The 20,671-nt window shown below is 52.3% G+C and overlaps 1 protein-coding gene across 2 annotated transcripts in view; it reads right to left on the bottom strand.

The window, feature by feature from the left end:
• Window positions 1–20,671, bottom strand: part of ADAMTS2 (ADAM metallopeptidase with thrombospondin type 1 motif 2) — a 217,682-nt gene that overhangs the window by 142,801 nt on the left and 54,210 nt on the right. For both annotated transcript variants that reach the window (XM_023617040.2, XM_023617041.2), the window contains one exon: window positions 9,425–9,584. In XM_023617040.2, the coding sequence (XP_023472808.1) occupies window positions 9,425–9,584 (160 nt within the window). The remainder of the gene's footprint in view (window positions 1–9,424; window positions 9,585–20,671) is intronic.

The following is a 20,671-nucleotide window of genomic DNA, read 5'->3' as shown; positions in this document are numbered from 1 at the left end:
AGAGCCCGCCTGCCTGGGAGGCCGCCCCACGAGTCTGGAAGCCAAATGGGATCAGCGGGATCCCCACCTCAGTCTGAGGCACAACCACCTGCCATCCTCCAGGTTGCTCGGGCCTCTCCTTGATCCCGTCCCTCACACCCATGTGCTGTGAGCTCTACCTGCAAACACATCCTGAACCCATCTACTGGGCCATCTGTCATCGGAAACCAGGACCACCCAGGCCCCTCACAGGCCTCCCTGCTCCCACTGTCACCACTGAGAGCCCTCCCAAGGCTCCCCATCGCCTGGAGAATAAGACCCTGGTCTTACCCCGGCCCCCTACCTGGTACTCCCTGGGCTACAAGCACAAGGCCTTCTCTCTGCACCCCGGTCACACGGGGATGACCCCCCCTCAGTGGGTGCCGAGTGTTCCTGTATCCCTCTGTCTGGGGCCGTCTCCTGGGGCTGGGCCTTCCTGCCGGCCAGGGTCATCTCACCCAGCAGGAGTGGCTCCCCGGCTTGCCCACCCTCTCTCTCTCCCCTTCTTCCAATTTTTCTTAGTTCTCGGATTTACCCTTCTCTGCAGCACCTGCTCACTGTGTCTCCTGCTGGCCGGTGAGCTCTGGAAGAACAGGGGCTTCATCCAGCTCATTCCCTGCCAAATCCCCAGCACCTGATCCAGCCCCAGACACAAGGTGGGTGTACAGTAAGAACGCGTTGAATGAATGAATGAGTGAACGAAAGAATGAAGATGCTGCTCATGGCCTGTGTGCCATCTCAGGAGGACAGTAGTTATTCTTATTAATCCTGCCATGACAAGGGAGAATCACCAGGCACCTGGTCCCTTCCTAGCCCAAATCAGCGCCATCGACCTCCCCGTGCAGGCCCAGCTCCCAGGCCATCCCCACCACCAGGTCCTGGTCCTGCTTCCTCTGAATCCTGAGCCATCATGCAAGCTCTCACCAGAGCCCCGACTCATCCCAAGTGTGCGCCTTCATCCTGCCTGGACTCCTGTGGGAGATGCTCCAGCTGGACTCCCCACCAGGCTCTCCCCTCAGCCCCAGGCGCATTCCGAGGCCGTGCCCAGGGTCGCGGTGAAGCCACACCCAGGACTGGGCCCAGGCCAATGGGGACAAGGTGAAGGCTCTGGGACAGACACCCCCACTCAAGAATCCAGCCCAAGTTCCAAATGTGTGTGTGCACGTGTGTGTGTGCAAGAGAGAGGGTGAGACTGAGGGACAGAAAAATTAAGCCTGAGGGTGGGAGGGAGAGAGGCAGACACCAACATTCCCACCTCAGCGCACGACCTTTCCCAGCTCAGACTTCCTTCAGGGCCAAGTGCACAGCACGGTTTGGTATTAACTTCAAAGAGAAATGGGTCAAGGAAAACTAGAAATTTTTATAGAAAACACTTCAGGCTTGGAGCTCGCTGAAGTGTTTGCCAACCTGCGGAGAATTCTGAGAGGAAATGGGGCCTGTGGTCAGAGGTCTCCAACTGGGACAGGTTGGACCTCAGGCCCAAATCCAGCTTCTGCTTCTGGGTAAGAGCCTTCCATCCTCTTCGGACATGGCTCTAGTTGTCTCTGCAGCCCCATCCCTCTGACGCTGAGTCTCATCGGCCCCTTTGCCTCCCTCAGAGACCTCTGCAAGGAACCCCTGTGGGACGTCCGTCCCTCTGTCCCCCATCGTGTAGACGCAGGAAGCCATGTCTCTTTCACAATTGTCCCATAGGGGTACCCGGGGTGTGGAGGAGGTTTCATCAGGATCCCCAAGGGTATTCAGGCCCAGCACCTCCTGCCCCTCGCAGGCCTGCAGGCACATCTGAAGCACAAACGCCACAGACACAGTAAGTGGTCCCTGGAGACATCACATATCTCCCAGAAACATTCTAGTCGGCTGTACTGGGGACCATGTAGAGCCCACAGGCCGTGTGACAACCAGGCACGTTACTCCTGCCAGTTAGACTCCAGACACCCGGAGCAGAGCACGGCTGCGCCGGGCTGCACGTTATCTGAAGTGGGGCGTGCTTACAGTGTGCAGCAGGAAGCTCTATGGGGGACATTCACAACAGAAATCCAAGGAAAGGAAAGGAAGAACATCAGTTAATTATGTCTGTGGAAGACACAGCCTTGGAGAAGGGGTGGCGAGGGTGGAGAGGACGCACGAGCCAGAATCGTAATGACGCGCAGCAGCAAGCATGCAGCAGGGCCGGCGGAGGGCGAGACGAGGATTTGCTTATCTATTCCCACAGTTCCTGTGACCTCACACCCATCCCACAGGTGAGGAAACTGAGACCCTGTGGGCTTGGGTAAGCTGCCCAGGCAGGCACCCTCAACTCAGACCGTTCCCCAGCCCCATGCTGGGAGCAGGTGCTGACGTGCCTAGAACCACTGCCTGTCTCTGAGAATTGACCCTTTGTCCGACTTGGAGCTGCAGCCAGGCCAGAGCCAAGCCGCTGTCCCCAGGTCACATTCGTCATCTGTTCATCTCTGCCTGTTCTTTGCTATGCTCCAGCAAAGAGCTGGGTACTTCCCGGGCCATGTTCACTGGCCAGCTCTACCCCTGAACCAGAGCCTGCACAGAGGTGGGAAGAGAGAGGAAGGGGGAGGGCAAGCCTGAGACATGGGGATCTGGAAATTTAAGTCTGAGGAGAGGAGCTGAGGACACGGGCTGTCTGCGCCAGCCAGGCAGAGTACTAGTCACAGACTTCATCGAGGGGGCCACACCTAGCATCATCTCTGCCTTCCTGGCCCACCCGGCAGGGCTTCTGAGCTGCAGACCCCAGGCAGAAAGTGCCCCAGCTCTACCAACAGCTCTATAGCGCTCTCCTAAGTCTGACCCCAGACAACTCCAGGCCTCGAAGAATATGCAGCCTAGGCTGCCCAGCGCCCACGCCGCCCACCCTTCCTGGCATGAGGCCACGTCACCACACTGGCATCTCCCACAGCTGTCCAGGGGGCCAGCCGCAGAGCGGTGGGAGCATGGAGACCTCTGCCAAGGATGCGCTCAGCTCTGAAACATGCCTCCCAGAGCCGGGCCGGCCATCTCGGGTTTCACAATCAGAGCTTCTTCTTGGGTTTCCTCTGGTCCCCAAGCCGCAGGCACAGCCCAGGGGAAGAATGAGGAGGAGGAACTGGGAGGCCCAGGAGTCAAGCCCAAGGTGCCCAGACTTTCAGCTGGAACTCGGTGAGCTGGCAACAGCCTACTGGGCAGGGCCCAGGGGCAAGCCCCAAGGAGAGGCCCCAAGTCACCACCTGAGAGTGCTCAGCTACACTCTAGAGCTCTGGCGAATGGCTTAAGAAGTGCCTGGGTTGGGGACACAGGGACCCAGGCCCCAGCACTGGAACTCTGGCCAGGCCTGGGGCTCAGGGTGCAAAGCCTGCCAAGGGCCTCTCTCCCCTTCCACCAGGGTCTCAGGCTCCAACACTCAGACATGGTGTCAGCTGAACCACGGCCCCCAGGATGCCCACATCCTAATCCTCAGAACCTATGAGTGTCGTCTTATATGGCTAAAAGAACTCTGCAGGTGTGATTAAGGACCCTGAAATGGGAAGAGTCTCCTGGATTATCCCAGTGGGCCGAATGTAATCACAAGTGTCCTTATAAGAGAAGCAGAGGGAGTCGGACACAGAAGAGGAAAAGGCGCTGTGAGCAGGGAGACAGAGACGGGAGTGATGCGGCCCGAGCCAAGGGATGCGGGCGGCCACCAGAAGCTGGGAGAGTGAGGAAGTGACTGCCCTAGAGCCTCCGCAAGGAACCAGCCCTGCCGACACCTGGATTTTAGCCCCTTAAGATCTATGTTGGGTTTCTGACCTCCAAAACTGTAAGAGAATAAATCTGGGTTGTTTTAAGCCACTAAGTTTATGGTAACTTGTTACAGTGGCAACAGGAAACCCAGACAGACGTCAGTGGCTGCAGGCGAACCCTCCTGCTCACTTCCAGCAGGTCAGTGCCCCCCACCCCTGGCTCCTCACCCCCCAGCCCACCAGGCTCCCCGGCTGGGCCCTCTCCCCCAGGACTCATGCCAACAGCGGAGCCTTGCGCGCTTCCCACCCCTGGCCAGTCCCGACAGGGCTCCAGTCTCCCAGTGCACATCGCTGCTCTGGCCTCCCTGCCCCTAGCCTGGACCAGAGTGAGCTAGCCAAAACAGAACTGTCAGGCCCCCACCCTCCCGGGGCTGCCCGCTGCCTGCCCTGGAACATTCGAGGCTGCGGCCCCGGAGAGCACCCAGCATTCGTTCTGCCCTCAGCTCCTGCCCTGTGCACCTTCTCTCTGGAGGTGGGCCCTTTGGCTCCTGGGCAGCCTGGAAAACGCCTGTATGGCTCAAGGCAAGGACGGGACAGAGGCACAGAGGGTCAGGAGGGGACTCTGGGCGGCCAAGCTGGGCTGCGCTGCATCCCGCACCCTCCCCGCGGCTTTCGTCGGCCGGCAGGCAGGGCACTCCTCTGCCCGCCAGGGAGGACGAGCGGCCTGACAGCGCCCAAGGCTTGGCACCAGCTGCTTCCAAGAAGGAGGCCGCTGGGTCACAGGCACTGAGCCGTCCGACCGCTCTTCCTTCAGCCAGAGCCGCGTGTGAGGCGCAGCCCCACAGGCCGCGGCCGGAGTCTGGGCCCGCAGCAGCTCACAGCCCCTCCATCCAGGGCCACGCCGGGCTGCAGGCGCCCACAGGAGCAGCCCGTGAGGAGCGCCCAGGACGCTTCCGCCTGTGCATCTCATAAGCACAGGGGGCCGACGAGAGCCCTGTTTTATTTGGCCCATTGGTGCTTTTCAGAAACTTGAAGGAGCATTTTAAAATCAGGAGAGTTCACACCAAAGTTCTTATTCTAAGGACCATTGATGTTAAGAGGACGGCTGCCCCAGGCCCACACACCGACCAGGTCGCAGTCAGGGGGTCAAGGGAGCGAGCCAAGGATGGGCTGCCCTTTGTGAAGGAGTCATCTCTGCCCTCTGCCCACCATGAGGCCAGGGCTGGGTGCTACGTGCCACTGTGCTTGCGTGGTTTTCCTTTTAGCTGAGAAGGCCGCTCTGCGTCCACGATTGTATCAAAGCAGGGAAGTGGAAGCCAGGCCAAGGGTGGGGTGATCCTCCCTCACGCTCTGCCGCCATCCTCGTTGGCCCTGCCTGCCAGGTCCATAGGCCTCTGAGTCTGCAGCCCTGGTCTAGGCAGGCCAGGACTTCCTGCAAACGGCACTGCGTGCCTGACAGAGACCACGTGCCCAGGGGGACCCTGTGGGGACCTGCTCAGAATCCCAACTTCAGGCCCCCTTGGTGCTAAGAGCAAGGCTGGCTTCTCCATGCACACAGTCTTGGGGTCAGCCCAGCCGCGGTGTGGCCCAGCCTCTCCAGGCCCCACAGTCTGGCTGAGACTGGACGGGAGTCCAGCAGAGGCAGAAGAAAGGCAAGGGGCCTGCCTGGCTGTGCCCGAGCCCCGTCCCCCAAGGAGGGGGGGATGCCTGCAGCAGTGTTCCTCACGGACAGGCGCCCGCTCGCTACACGGCCCGCCTCCTCCAGGAGGGCTGGTTCACTTCCCGCTTAGGCTGACTGATGGCCCTAAAGATACCTGGGGCCTGTGAATGTTACCTTAGACGCAAAAAAGGATTGTGCAGACGTGATTAGATTACAGATTTTGAGACAAGGGCGATCACCCTGGATTATCAAGGCGGGCCCTAAATGTGACCACACGCATCCTCATACAGGAGGGAGGAAGGAAGATTAAACCACACAGAAGAGGAGGCGGCGATGTGAGCACAGAGGCAGTCTGGGGTGACACGCCAAAGTAGGCCAGCAGCCACCAGAAGTGGGAGAGGCAAGGAACGGATCCCCTGCCCCCGCCCCGAGGCCCAGGAAGGAGCACAGTCCTGCCGACACCTTGACTTCAGCCCAGTGATGCTGGTCTCAGACTTCTGCCCTCTAGAAGTGGGAGGGAACAAACTCCTGTTTTAAGCCACCGGGTTGGCGGTAACGTGTCGTAGCAGCCTGAGACTCAGCGAGGAGTGACCTGCCAGGATCACCCAGGGCAAGCGCCGAGCAGGGCTTCCGGCCAGGCTAGGGCTCCTCATTGTGCACCCACAGGCCCTGGCTCCTCCTCAACAACCCCAGACAGGGTTGACAGATGGCAGCCAGGGCAGGGCTCAGGCACAGGCCCAGAACTCACAGTGAGGCCCTGTCCACATATGTGTACAAGTGCAAACACACATGCACGCACACAAGTGCAAACACAGACATGCACACACACGTGTGCAAACACCAGAGAGGCCAACGTCACACAGCACCCTCAACATACTGCTCCTGGGTGCAGGGCTGGCTCTGGGGAGGACAGAGAACGGGACTAGGGGTGCCAGGGAAAGGCCCAGCCCAGAGGTGGCCTGGAGACACCCCAACTGCCTCTCCTCAAATGGCTGCCCTGGCACCCCAGCCTCGGAGCTCTGCCCTCCGACCGGCAGGGCTCCCAGGCCCAGCAGAGCTCAGCAGAGACGCTTCTGCAATACCCGCAAGGTCAGTGAGGAGAGAAGAGGTCCTCCCTTGTCTCCCCCAACCCCTTGCCCCCCCTCATACCCTCCTCCAGTGCCTGAGGGCGACACTGTTATGCACTACGCCGCCCAGTGTACACACCCTGGCCTGAGTCCTAGAACACACACAAAAACCTTCATCTTCCAACCATTTTGCCGGGCAGCCTGCAATCCAGCAACTGACCTCAGATGATGGAGACTCTTAGTGACAACAATGCTCTGAGGCTCCGTGAGTCCCCGAGAACACACCAAGAAGCCTGTTGGCCGATGGGGGAAAACAGGGCAATGGGTCTCAATGCCCTAGAGGAGCCACGTGGGATGCGCACCGCCCCGCCACCCCCACACCTAGGCAATCTCCCAGACCAGGAGCCTGGGACAGATGTCTGCCCTTCCTCAGAGGGCCCATCATATCCACTGCCCATCAACAAATGGCCAGGGGGCTTCAAAGCCACTTCTGGAAGCTGCCGTGCAGGAGCAGGAGGAAGCCTCCAGTCAGAACCTCCTGCCAGCTTCTGCCAGAGCACACTGATACGCCAGGGTTCCCATCAGAACTCACCAGAAGAAAAGGTCCCCTGGCTTGCGTGCACGCACACACCCGCACACACACACACACTCTGAAAACCTTTGACAGAGGTCCTGGGGTTATGAGCCCAGTGGCCCATGTCCTCTTGCAGGAAAGAGAAGAAAACACACATGCAGCCCAGGACACTGCTTGTCCTCGCCTCCCAGCCACCGCTGAGGGCCCGGCAAGCCCAGGCTGATGGAGAGCTGACCATCTGAGGTCACTGTGGGCCCTCAGCCCAGCCCGGGCTTAAAACGTGTCTGGACCCCCTCCAGCCAGTGATTGGGCCTCAGCCCTGGCCGAGCGGGAACACTCAGGCGCATCCAGGGAGAAATGTGCTCTGCAGAGCAATCACCCACACAGGGTCATGCTGACACTGGGCAGGAAGGTCAGGGAAAGGGCACTTGGCCCCAGACCCCGGGGCCTGTGGCTGGACCCACCACCCACAGCCCACAGCCTGGAGCCTACACACCCACAGCTGGGGCCGAGGCCAAGGGCCCAGCCTAGGACAGGCTCCCCTCCCCCACCCCCAGGGCAGCCTCAGCCCCTGACCCACCAGTTGACCTTACCCAGAATCTTCTAGGGCCAGTGGCTTCTGGGCTTATTCTGAGTTTGACATTCCTTTCCTGCGTTCTGAGTTCCAGACTCTCACTGAAGATACGTGGATGGCGGATGGGGGGTAGATTGGAGAGAAGATGCCAAAAGACCAACAGAAGCCCAGAAAATAAGGCAAGGCCGCCAGCCATGGGGAAGGGCTGCCATGTTCAGGAGACAGGCACCACCTGGAATCTGGGACTGCAGACACAGCCCAGGGCACCAGCAGTCCCTCTGTGCAGGCTCCATCTCACTCCACCTGAGCAGGGCCCTCGGGACCATCCTGACTCTTCCAGCCAGCCCAGAAGCACCAGCCCAAAGCCCGAAGTGGCAGGTCCTCAGCTCTCTGAGTCACAGGCATTTACAACCCCACTGGACAGATGAGAAGGCAGAGGCCAGAGGCCCAAACTTGCCAAAGGGCAGCCAGCCAGCAAGGAGCAAGGCCAGGGCCATGATCTCTGGTCTGGGGCACTTCCCCTGCCCAGTTTCATTCCTGCCCCCACCCAAGGGGTCACTCTGCATTCCTCCCACTGCAGAGAAGCCCAAGGTGGAGAAAGAGGTGGGAGGGGCTGAGGCTGCCAGCAGCCCAGGCGACACGATCCATCACCTGGGAAGAAGCGGCTGCCGGAAGTATTGATCTGCTCTGGAGAGCACAGGCCTCCTGATGGAATGATTCCTCTGCAAAGGTATCTGACACTGCTCCTTGAAATTAGCATGGTGCCCTGCCAGGCTGCACCCAATTTATCTGTCAAGCTGAGAAGTCAGAGACCTAAAATAAATGAGCCAGGGCTGCTTGGGGTGATGGCAGTGTCTCAGCAAATCACGGCATGGCTGGGCTGGCCCAGGGGGCCTCCGGGGCTCCCCGTAGATATGCAGATGAGCCTGACCCAAGACCAGGCCTCCATTCCCTGCCTGCTGGCCCCCTGCCAGGGCTGTTGGCAGCCAGGGGTCTAGGACAGGAGGGTGAGAGCTAAGCTGCCCCGCAAGAGTTAGGTGCAATCAAGGCAGCCTCATCCACACCCTGGAGCCCTGGGGACCGTGAGACTTGCTAGGACCACGGTCAGAGCCCAACCTGGCCTTGCTGCAACCTGGGACACAAGATCTCAAGAAGGCTGGGGAGGTGCGGGCTGTGAGTAGGCCTGGCCTCCTGGAGGCCCCGAGAGGCTGCAGCCAGGACTGACACCATGCCCACCCAGCAGTGCCTTCCACGCTGCTGGGCCCAGAATCAGAGTCTGATTCTAAGCTGAAAAAGACAAAGTGACATGAGTCTGTGTGCGGGCGCCGAGGCTGCCAGGAGCACCTCTGGGGTCTCTCTTCCCTCCATTCCCGGCAGGACCTTTCTCTGGGAGCAGCCAAGGAGGGCTGTTACCATTGCAGGGCAAGCAGGCAGCACAGAGACAGAGGAGAGAGACTGTCTGCAAGCAGCAGACATCCTCTTCAGAAGCACAGACTAGAGACACGGGGCTGGGTCTCAGGCTAGGGTGCAGGCTTGGTCTGGGCCACCCTGCTCCCTGACACTTGTTGGCCTTTAGGCAGCAGAAGGTGGACCCTCAGGCAGCCCTCACTGCCCACTATGCAGGCCCTGGACCTGCAGGCTTGTGGCCCATGTGCACCAGAAGAGAAGCCCTCAGCCCGGCAGCCCTGTATCCCCACCGTGTAGTGCAGTCAGCAAGGGCAGGGCTCAGCATCAGCCTGGGACTAGGCCTGCAGAAGGGGTGCCTGGTCCCCCAGGGGACAGCCAGGGCTCACCACGCAGCCCGCCCACCTACAGCAGCCTTACCTGTGTCCAGGGCCTGTGGCCCCCCCAGAGGAGGGGACCTGGGGGTGGGTGGCCGGCGGTACACCACATGCACGCGGCCCTGCTCAGCCTCCTTTGCCACCAGCCCCTTCTCCAGGGGCTCAATGAAGAACTCCTCCTCCTCCATACGGATCAGGCCAGCCTGCAGAGCAAAGAGAAGATGGTTCAAATTCCCAGCGCACAGCAGCCCAAGGAGATAGAGCAATGAGCAGGGACCAGAGCGCAGAGCCTCCCACCTGGCTAAGCAGGGCCCTGCTGACCCTGCCCAGCCCCCAGCGAGGTGCTAGGTTTGAACCCCAGACCGGGGAGGGCATGGACAGTTGGCCCTAGAGGCCCCATCTGCCTAGAACCTCCAGGTCCTGTCGCTGAGGCCAGGGCCACTGGACAGTGGTGAGCCCTGTCTGGGGAAGGGGTTCTGCCTGGGTCATGCCCAGCCCAACCCCCAAGTCTCCCCACCTGAGTTTGTAAGACCAACTGTCAAGGACAGCCTGAAGGAATTCCAGTACAGTGACGGGCCTGTGCGGCCCCGGGAGGACACTAAGACGCACCAAATATGGACCAGTGCAGCCCACCCTAAGCCAAAAGTCCAAAAGAAAGGTCAAAACTGTCAGCCAGGGGCTGAACCTGCTTACAAACACGTTCAGCTGGACCCACATGATATGTTTAAAATTCTGAACCCAACGCTCAAAATGATGAGGTTTCATGTTTCAAAAATGGAATTCCAGTTTTCCTTGGGAAACACAGGCTCTGACCACACTGCAGTGGATGCCATGGATGGAGCATGTGCCTCTGTGCCTGGCCATGGTCCCCACTGCCCCCAGTGTCTACACCTTCATCCATGTCAGTCCCAGGCGCAGCCTCTCCAGGACTGCGCCACTGCCTCCCCTCAGTCCAGTCACAGCCCTGCTTGCTGCAAAGCCCCTGCTGGACTCCCATCTCTGTAGAGATTCGGGCTGCCCTGTACTCCGGCAGTTAAGGCTCTCAGCTGGCCATTGCCCTTCCTGCCCCCAGCTCACACACCTCATACCAGTCACTGGGACGGCCCCATCCTTCCAATCCAGTGAGCACTGGCCTCCTGGCTCCTGAACCCACCAGGCCCTCAGCTTAGGAGGCCCTGCTCCTGCCCCCACCTCAGCCATCTAGTAAATTCTTCCTTCAGTGCCTGACTCAGACAACCCCTAACTGCCACCCCGCCCCCTGCAGGCAGATGGCCCTGCCCTCCCCCTGGCTAACCTGCTGTCATGTCCCGCCCAGCTCCCACACCTTTGAATTTTTGGTCCATTATCCATAAACTAATGGTCTCACACTGGGAGCCCCTACCGTGTCCAACCTGCAGATAGATTTCCTTTAGATCATATACTTACGATCCACTCAGGGTTTGTCTGCTTATCTTTTAAACCAATTTATTGAGGTATGACTGACATGTAAAAAGCTGTACATGTTTAATTTATACAACTTGATATGTTTGGGGTAAGTAAACACTCATGAGACGATCACCACCATCAAGGCCATACACATATCCATCACCTCCCAACGTTTCCTCCCACCTCCTTTATTATCATTTTTTTGGTGGTAAAAACACTACCCACTTAGGAAATTTTAAGTATACAGTATTGTTGGCTTTAGCTACTATGCTGTACAATAGATCTCCAGAACTTATTCATCTTACACAACTAAAATTTTGTCCCTTTTGACCATCGCCTCCCATTTCCCCCTCCCCTCAGCCTCTGGGCAACCACCAGTCTGCTCTCTGCTTCTGTGCGTTTGACTATTTTAGATTCCACATATAAGTGAGATCATACAGTATTTGTCTTTCTGTGTCTGGCTTATTTCACTTAGCAGAATGTCCTCCAGTTTCATCCATAGTGTCACAAATGGCAAGAGTTCCTTCTTTATAAAGTCTGAATAATATTCCATTGTACATATGTACCACATTTCCTTACCAATTTGTCATCCATAGATGGACATTTAGGTTGCTTCCATGTCTGGTGTGAAAAATGCTTCAGTGAACATGGGGACACACATGTCTCTTCAAGATAGTAATTTCATTCCCTTCAAATATAGATCCGGAAGTAGAATTGCTGGATCAAACAGTAGGTTCTATTTTTTATTTTTTGAGGAACCTCCATACTGTTGTCCATAGTGGCTGCACCAACAGTGCGCAAGGTTCCCTTTTCTCCACATCCTTGCCAACACTTGTTCTCTCTCATCTTTTTGATGATAGCTATTCTAACAGATGTGAGGTGATATCTCATTGTGGTTTTCATTTGCATTTCCCTGATAATTAGTGATGTTGAGCATCTTTTCATGTACCTCTGGTGTCTTCTCTGGAAAAATATTTAGGTTCTTTCCTGATTTTTTAATCATAGTGATTTGTTCTTGTTTTTGTTTTTTTTGCTGTTGAGTTGCATGAGTTCCTTACACATTTTGGCTTTAATCCCTTATCTGATACACGGTTTTCAAACATTTTCTCCCATTCCATAGGTTGCCTTTTCATTTTGATTATTTCTTTTGCTGTGCGGAAGCTTTTTAGTTTGGTGTAGTCCCGCCTGTCCATTTTTGCTTTTGTTGCTTGTGCTTTTGATGTGATATCCAAAAAATCATTGCCAAGACCAACGCCAAAAAGCTTTCCCCTATGTTTTCTTCTAGGACTTTTACAGTTTCAGGTCTTATGTTCAAGTGTAACCCATTTCAAGTTAATTTTTGTGAGTGGTGTAGGATGGCTCCAATTTTATCCTTTTGCATAGGAATATCCAGTTTTCTCAACATCATTTAATGAAGAGACTATCCTTTCCTGTTGAACATTCTTAGCTCCCTTGTCAAATATAAGTTGACCAAATATATTCATGGGTTTATTTCTGGGCCCTCAATTCTGTTTCACTGGTCTGGCTGTTTTCGTGTCAGTAACATACTGTTTCGATTACTATAGCTTTGTAATACAGCTGGAAATTGGCAAGTGTGATGCCTCCAGCTCTGTTCTTTCTTAAGACTGCTGTAGCTCTTCAAGGTCTTTTATGGTTCCATAAGAATTTTTGGATTGTTTTTTCTATTGGAACTTGGAATTTTGATAAGGATTGCATTGAATCTATAGATAGCTTTGAGTAACATGAACATTTTAACAATATTACCTCCTCTGACCCATGAACATAATATATCTTTCCATTTATTTGTATCTTCAATTTCTTTCATAAATGTCTTATAGTTTTCAGTGTATAGATCTTTCACTTCCTTGGATAGACTTATTCCTAAGTATTCTAGTATTTTAGATGCTATTGAAAATGAGATTGTTTTATTTTGTTTTCAGATAGTTCATTGTTAACATATAGAAACACAACTGATTTTTGTATGTTGATTTTATATCCTGAAACTACTGAATTTGTTGCCAGTTCTAGCAATATTTTGGTGGAGTCTTTCAGACCTTCTATATACAATATTGTGTCACCAGCAAACAAACAATTTTACTTCTTCCTTTCCAATTCTGATGGCTTTGGCTTTTATTTCTTTTTTTTTTTTTCTTGCCTCATTGCTCTGGCTAGAGCTCCTAGCATTCTTGTCTTATTCCTGATCTTAGAGGAAAAGCTTTCAATATTTGACCATTGAGTATGATGTTAGTTATGGGCATGTCATGTGTGGCCTTTATTACGTTTATGCATGTTCCTTCTACACCCAATTTGTTAAGAGTTTTTTTCATGAAAGGATGTTGAATTTTGTCAAAGGCTTTTTATGCATCTATTAAGATGATCATATGATTTTTATCTTTCATTCTGCTAATGAGATGTATCAAGTTTATTGATTTTACATGTTGAACCATCCCTGCATCCCAGGGATAAATCTCACTTGGTCATGGTGTATGAGCCTTTTAATGTATTGTTGAACTAGATTTGCTAATATTTTGTCGAGGATTTTTGCATCTATACTCATCGAGGATACTGGCCTGTAGTTTTCTTTTCTTGTAGTGTCCTTACCTGGCTGTGGTGTCATGGAATGCTGGCCTCGTAAAATGAGTTTCAGAATGTTCGCTTCTCTTCAAGTTTTTGGAAGAGTTGGAGAGGACTGGCATCAACTCTTCTTTAAATGCTTGGTAGAATTCACCTGTGAAGCCACCTGATCCTTGGCTTTTCTTTGTTGGGAGGTTTTTGATCACTGATTCAATCTTCTACTCATTATTGGTCTGTCCAGATTTTCTGTGTCTTCATGATTCAGTCTTGGTAGGTTGTATGTTTTTAGGAATTTATCCACTTCTTCTAGGTTGTCCAATTTGTTAGCTTATAACTGTTCATAGAAGTCTCTCATGATCCTTTGTATTTCTGTGGTATCAGTTGTAACGTCTCCTCTTTTGTTTATAATTTTATTTATTTGAGACTTCTCTCTTTTTTTCTTAGTCTAACAAAATTTGTCAATTTTGTTTAGCTTTCAAAACACCAGCTCTTAGTTTTGTTGATCTTTTCTATTGTCTTTCTGTTCTCCATTTCATTTATTTCTGCTCTAATCTTTGTTATCTCCTTCCTTCTGCTAACTTTGGGCTTAGTTTGTTCTTTATCGAGTTCCTCAAGGTATAAAATTAGGTTGTTTATTGAAATCTTTCTTTTTAATTGTAGGCATTTAAGACTATACACTTCGCTCTTAGAACTGCTTTTGCTGTATCCCATAAGTTTTGCTGTGTTGTGTTTTCATTTTTGTTTGTTTCAAGATTTTTTTATTTCCCTTTTGATTTCTTCTTTGATCCATTGGATGTTTAGGAATGTGTTGCTTAATTTCCACATATTTGCAAATTTTCCACTTTTCCTCCTGTTATCAATTTCTAGTTTCATATCATTCTAGTCAGAAAAGATACTTGGTACAATTTCAGCCTTTTATATTTGCTAAGACTTGTTTTTTGACCTAACATATGGTCTTTATCCTGGAGACTGTTTCATGTACACTTGAGAAGAATGCGTATCCTGCTGCTGTCAGATGAAATGTCTCATATGTCTGTTAGGTCCATTTGATCTAAAGTACAGTTCAAATTCAATGTTTCCTTAATGATTTTCCACCTGGATGATCTATCCATTGTTCAAAGTGGGGCACTGAAGGCCCCTCCTATTATTGCATTGTTGTCTATTTGTCCCTTTAGATCTGTTAGTATCTGATTAATGTATTTAGGTGCTCTGACATTGGGTGCATATATATTTACAATTGTTATATTCTCTCTGAACCGACCTCTTTATCACTATATAATGACCCTCTTTGTCTCTTGTTACAGTTTTTGACCTAAAATCTACTTTGCCTGATATAAGTATAGCTAGCCCTGCTCTCTTTCGGTTTCCATTTGTGTGGAACGTCTTTTCCATCCCTTCACTTTGAGCCCATATGTGTCCTTAAAGCTGAAGTTAGTCTCTTATAAGCAGCATATAGTTGGGTCTTATGTTTTTATTCATTCAGCCCCTCTATGCCTTTTAATTGGAGCATTTAATCCATTTAAATTTTTCACTTGGGAAGCAAGCAGGTAGACAACATCAATTGAGTTGCAGTGTGCTGGTTCTGAGTGCATCCCAGGCTGTATGCGTTCCCACAGCCACTGCTCAAGGGGAGGGACAACCAACTCTATTTACTCCATTTATTGATAGGTAAGGATTTACCAATGCCATCTTGTTCACTGTTTTTTACCATTTGGTAGTTCCTTTGTTGCTTTCTTCCTCTCTTGCTGTCTTCCCTTGTGAATTTACGATTTTCCACAATGGCACACTTTGATCTCCTTCTCTTTATCTTGTGTGTATCTATTGTAGTTTGTGTGTGTGTGTGTGTGTGTGTGTGTGGTTACCTGAGGCTTATTTGAAACATCTTATAGATATAACAGTCTATTTAAGGTGATAACAACTTAACTTCATTTGTATACAAAAACTGTACTCTTTTATTCTCCCCACACATTTTATGTTTTTGATGTTACAATTTACATCTTTTTATATTGTGTATCCATCAACAGATTATTGTAGCTATAGCTATTCTTAGTACTTTTTGTCCTTTGACCTTTATACTGGAGTTAAATGGTTAACACACCACTACATTACAATATCAAAGTATTCTGAATTTGACAGTATACTTACCCTTACCAGTGTTTTGAATATTTTTACATGCTTTCATGTTATTAAATAGCATCTTGTTGTTTCAGCTTGAAGAACTCATTTCATCATTTCTTGTGAGGCAGGTCTAGTGGTGGCGAGTTCTCTCAGCTGTTGTTTCCTTGGGAAAGTCTTTATCTCACCTTCATTTCTGAAGGACAGTTTTGCAGAGGAAAGTATTCTTGGTTGGCAGTTTTTTCTTTCAGTACTTTGAATATATCATTCCACTCTCTCCTGTTCTGCAAGGTTTCTGCCAAGAAATCCACTGATAGCTTTATGGGGGTTCCCTTGTATGAGAAATTTTTTCTCTTGCTGCTTTTTAAAAGAAAATATCTCTTTGCCTTTGATTTTAGATAGTTTTATTATGTGTCTTGGAGAAGACTGTTTTGGATTGAAATTTTGGGGTGACTTGTTAGTTTCATAAACTAGGATATCCAAATCTCTCACCAGGTTTGAAAAGTTCTCAGTTTTCTTTCTTTATTCTTTTATCTTATTTTTATAAGCTCTCTGTCCCTTTCTCCCTCTCTTCTCCTTCTGAGACTCTAACAATGCATAGATTGTTTCTCTCAGTGATGTCCCATAAGTCCCAGAGGCTTTCTTCATTCCTTTTCATTCTTTTTTCTTTTTTGCTCTTCTGACTGCATAATTTCAAATGATCTGTCTTCAGTTTAATTCTCTTTCTTCTGCTTGGTCCAGTTTGCCATTGAAGCTCTCTATTGAATTCCTCAATTCAGTAATTGTATTCTTCAGCTCCAAAATTTCCATTTGGTTCTTTTCTATGTTTTCTATGTCTGTCAAACTTCTCATTTTGTTATTAAATTGTTTTCCTGATTTTGTTAAGTTGCTTATCTGTGCTTTCTTGTAGCTCTCTGAGTATCTTTAGAACAATTATTTTGAATTGTTTGTCATGCAATTCATGTGTTTCCATTTCTTTGGGGTCAGTTACTGGAAGTTTACTGTATGCCTTTGGTGGTATCTTGTTTCCCTGATTCTTCATGAGCTCTGTAGCCTTGCGTAGGTGTCTGTACATTTCCAGACTCTATGGACTGACTTCAGTAAATAAAGACCTTTACCTGTGGGTGGGGACACACTGGAGCATGCTGTGACCCTGGATCTAGCGCTGCAGGGCACCAAGTACGGGAGGATGTGGCAGCTTTGGGTCCAGGTTGAGAAGGGGGCATGATATCACATTGGCTCAGGGTGCTAGGGTCCACGACATTAACAACTGTGTGGTCCACAGCAAGCACTGCAGGGGGACCACAGTGGCTGCAAGAGCTGTTGGGGTCCTTAGCAGTGCCTCCAGGTCCAATAGTTAGGGACCAGGGCAAGCAGCAATGGTGGCTGCTGGTATGCACACATTCAGTTGCAGGGGCCAGCTGCAGGTACTTGTGCAGCGGCAGGGCCAGTTGCAGACACACATGTAGTGAGGAGGGCTGGGGCCATCAGTAAGGACTGGGGCCAACTCCAGGCACACTAGCAGCTACAGGGACTCTGGCTGTCAATGTGCACTCCCATGGCTGCAGTGTCTCACCACAGATGAGCAGACCACAGTGGAGACTGATGACAGGAGTCAGGTGAGTGGTACACATGTGCACAGCTGGAGGGTCTGGCCTTGAATGCATGCATGGCACTGGGGGTCAGCCACAGGGGTCTAAGTTGGCATTTTGTACTCACACAGCGGCAGAGGCTGGGGATGGGTAGGGGGCAGGGGATGAAGCTGGAGGGACTGAGGCAGCTGGTATCTGTGAATATGAAAACCAGTGGGGCAAAAACCTCAGCCATGAAACCTGCAGAGGTCTGCAGCAGCTGTGCGGTCGCTGGTTTCTTCAGTGGTGAGAGCTGCTGGGGTCCTCCACAGAGCATGCCACTGGGAACCATGACGACTCCCTCTGTGTGGCTGACACTGGCAGCCCTGTGCCCTTCTTCCTTGTTCCTAGCCACCTCTAGATATCTCAGCTTTGCTGGTCTCTGGGTGGGGTGTAATTGAAGCAGGTCCTTCGTGTGGTGCTCCAAAAGGCTGGGGAAGCTGGTCACTCACTCTGCTCTGCCTTTCCTGGTGAGGGGAACTCTTTCTAGCTGGAGTGCCCTCTTGATGCTTAGTAGGGCCAGCCTGGAGGACAGAATGACGCAGGCAGATGAAGCCGTTCTTCCTTCCCTTCCCATGTGGCCATTCCTCAGGGTTTTGTTCCACTGTGTTGCTGAAGTTTCTTAAGTGGACTCCTGAGTTCTCCCAGAGCTATTTTTGTTCATGGATAGCTATCTAATTCTTGATCTCTGTTGAGGGATGGAGGCTGGGGTCTCCTCAGCCAACTTGGTGACCTCACTCAGGAATTTTAAAGCTTGAATTAGTTGCTCCAACTTAAACATCAGGAGATTTCACATAAATGACCAAATTTCCAGATTCTCTTGAGACATCAGAAAAGCTGGTATTTCCTGTTGCCCATTCTGGGAACTGGCTGGGGCTCCCTCTAGGGGTTCTCCCCTTGAGCCTCCAGAGGGAGTGCAGCCCTGCCAGCATCTTGACTTTGGCCTCCAGATCTGTGCGAGAACAAGTCTCTGTTGTTTCCGGGGATTTGTTACAGCAGCTGCAGGAAACTAATACAGGTCCCAGCGGGCGGTGGGATGAAGGGGCAGCATGGTGGGATGAGGGACGGAGAGCAGGAGCAGCAGGTCCCTGGGGACAGGGTTTGCAGCATCACGGACTCCAGGGAAGGGTCCAGGAGGCAGAAGAAGGACAGGAACCAGAGCTACAGGGACCAAGACCGAGGTGCCGAGGTCATCAGGCTGCGGGAGGAGAGATGGGAAGAGAAGCCTGTGGGAAGCTTGCAGGCTCCCACACTCTGACTCATTCCTACGTCCCAGGGCCTCTCCAGGCCTGGGAGGGGGTGAGCAGATGCTTGTGGCATGAGTGAATGAATGACCCTGAGACAGCAGGACCTCTGAGAGAGACATGGAGGAGGAGGGCAGGGACACTGTGGGCCGGCCCCTTCCGTTGGTACATGGGTGAGAGTGTTTACAACAACAGGAGTTCCTTCATCTACGCTGCCATTGACATTTCCTGTGTTCGTGGTTTGGGGGCAGACTGGTGTTTCAAACCCGTCTCATTAACAGAACCCATTCAAGGACGTGTAGGAATTAACTGAGGGCCGGTAGCAGGTGGGTGGTCCGTGAGTCTGGCGATCTGGGTTGCCGGTACCGTTTCTGTCTGGCTGGGTGACCTCAGCCAAGGTGCTGAGGCTCCCTGGGCCTCCATTACTCACTGTAAATGGGGCCGGCTTTCCCTTCCCTTGTATGGCTGCTGTGGGAGCACACGCAATCTGGGCCACACCCAGGACTGGGGCACACAAAGGCAGCACACTGCAACCCAGGAGATGTAGTCCGCCTGCTTGCTTCCCAGATGACAAAACCTAAGGCCCAGGGGTAGGAAGGCCTGCCGGGGACACACAGGGTCTAGAAATCAGACTCTAGGCCCCTGGTGGAAGGAGCACCTCCTGGGTGGGCCCCTGGGCCAGAATAGGTCTATTGTGGCAATTAGGGCTGGACATTGGGGCATCAGGGCCCAATGGGGCCACCTCCTCTTCTGGAGGGACCCTTGCATCCCAGGCTGGGAGCCATCTATGCCACAGGCCCAGGGTCCCAGGGTCCCAGGGTCATTCTGGAAGGACCCAGCATGATAGTGAACCCAACCTGGTGAGGGGCAGCCCTCTCTGGCCTGGCCTGAGAGACACTAGAGGACAGTTTGGGGGTCTCCTCCTCAGCCAGCCTCCTGCTGGAAGGCTGCTGGGCTGAGCCAAGGGCACAGAATCTGTTTGATGCTGCCCTCAGCCTTTCCATGGTTAGGAAGCCAGGACCCAAGCTGGCCAAGCTTCCTGGCAGGGCCTCTCCCAGGTGCCCATCTGAGGACACTAGGGGGCACTGAGATAAATTGGAAGTATGGCGCTAGTTTACTCAGCTTTCCTCGGGTACCCAAAGACCTGTGACTGCCAGCGCTCCCAGAGAGGCTGGCCACAGTCCTCACCAGCATCACCATCTCCAACAGGCACTGCAGAGCACACACACGCTGCGCTGATGAACACGGTGGCACCTGCCCCAAGACCAGCAGCTGACCACGCTCAGACCAATGGATGGCCACACCCAGACCAGCCTACGGTCACCCTGAGACCAGAGACTGCTCATCTCAAGGGCAGTGCTGACTGCCCCAGGACCAGAGGACAAGCCCCTGAGACCAGCGGCTAATCACCAGAATAATGCTCAGTGAGGGGCTCCCACAAAGAAAGCGGGCTTCATTTTACTGCCTGATTGTCAGGTATTTTAGTATACATCCCAGGAATGATCTGTCTAAAAAACTGCAAAAGAAAATGAGCGAGAGAACAAGGTACAGAACATGAGCTCTGTTTTGCTGAGTTTTTCCAGGACTCTGGTTTTCCTGCTGCCAGTGGCAAATGCATTCGCTTTTACCTGTAATTTTTATTAATCAGAACCCATTTCCTCTCCCCCTCAATACATATGAAAGAAACCCCTGCAGGGCACTGGTCTGAAGGGCACTTAGCGGGAGCCACCTGTCTCCCACGGAGGGGCTGGCACCCCAACCACGGCTCTGGTCCACGCTGCTCTCAAACTCTATGACTGTCCGCCTAACCCCACCAGAAGGGACACTCACTGAGAGGGCTCTGCCCCCAACCCTCGGGTGCCACTGCAGGGACCCAGAGCCTGGCAGTTCTTTGGTTGTCAAATAAAGTCGCTGGGTCTCAGATCTTGATTAGAAGATGCCTGTCCTACCTCCTCCCTCATCCACGCCCTGCTCCTCTGCTGCATGGTTTATGATGAAGTAGTCACTAGACATGGAAACAAAACGTCAAAAATTTATAAGAATCCAAAGGCTTAACAGATATCCTCTGTTACTTTGAATTTTAAAGTGTTTAAAATGCTGACACTCTCACAGTTGGGGTCTCACAGGAAGGCAAGAATGCCCCCTGCTCCCACCTGCCAGGCGCCCACTGTGCCATCCTCCCCGGCTCCTTCTGTGGAGGCTGCAGGCCGCAGCACGCGCCAGGCTCCTGCGTGTGCGTGACAGGGACCAGGTCTGTCACTCAGTCTCGTCATTCTTGCAACCTCCACCACCAAGACTGTC

Source organism: Equus caballus, chromosome 14 (assembly GCF_041296265.1).
Source record: "Equus caballus isolate H_3958 breed thoroughbred chromosome 14, TB-T2T, whole genome shotgun sequence".
NCBI classification, from domain to species: domain Eukaryota; kingdom Metazoa; phylum Chordata; class Mammalia; order Perissodactyla; family Equidae; genus Equus; species Equus caballus.
Note: the sequence above shows the minus strand (reverse complement) of the source record. Positions and strands in the feature narration are given on the sequence as shown.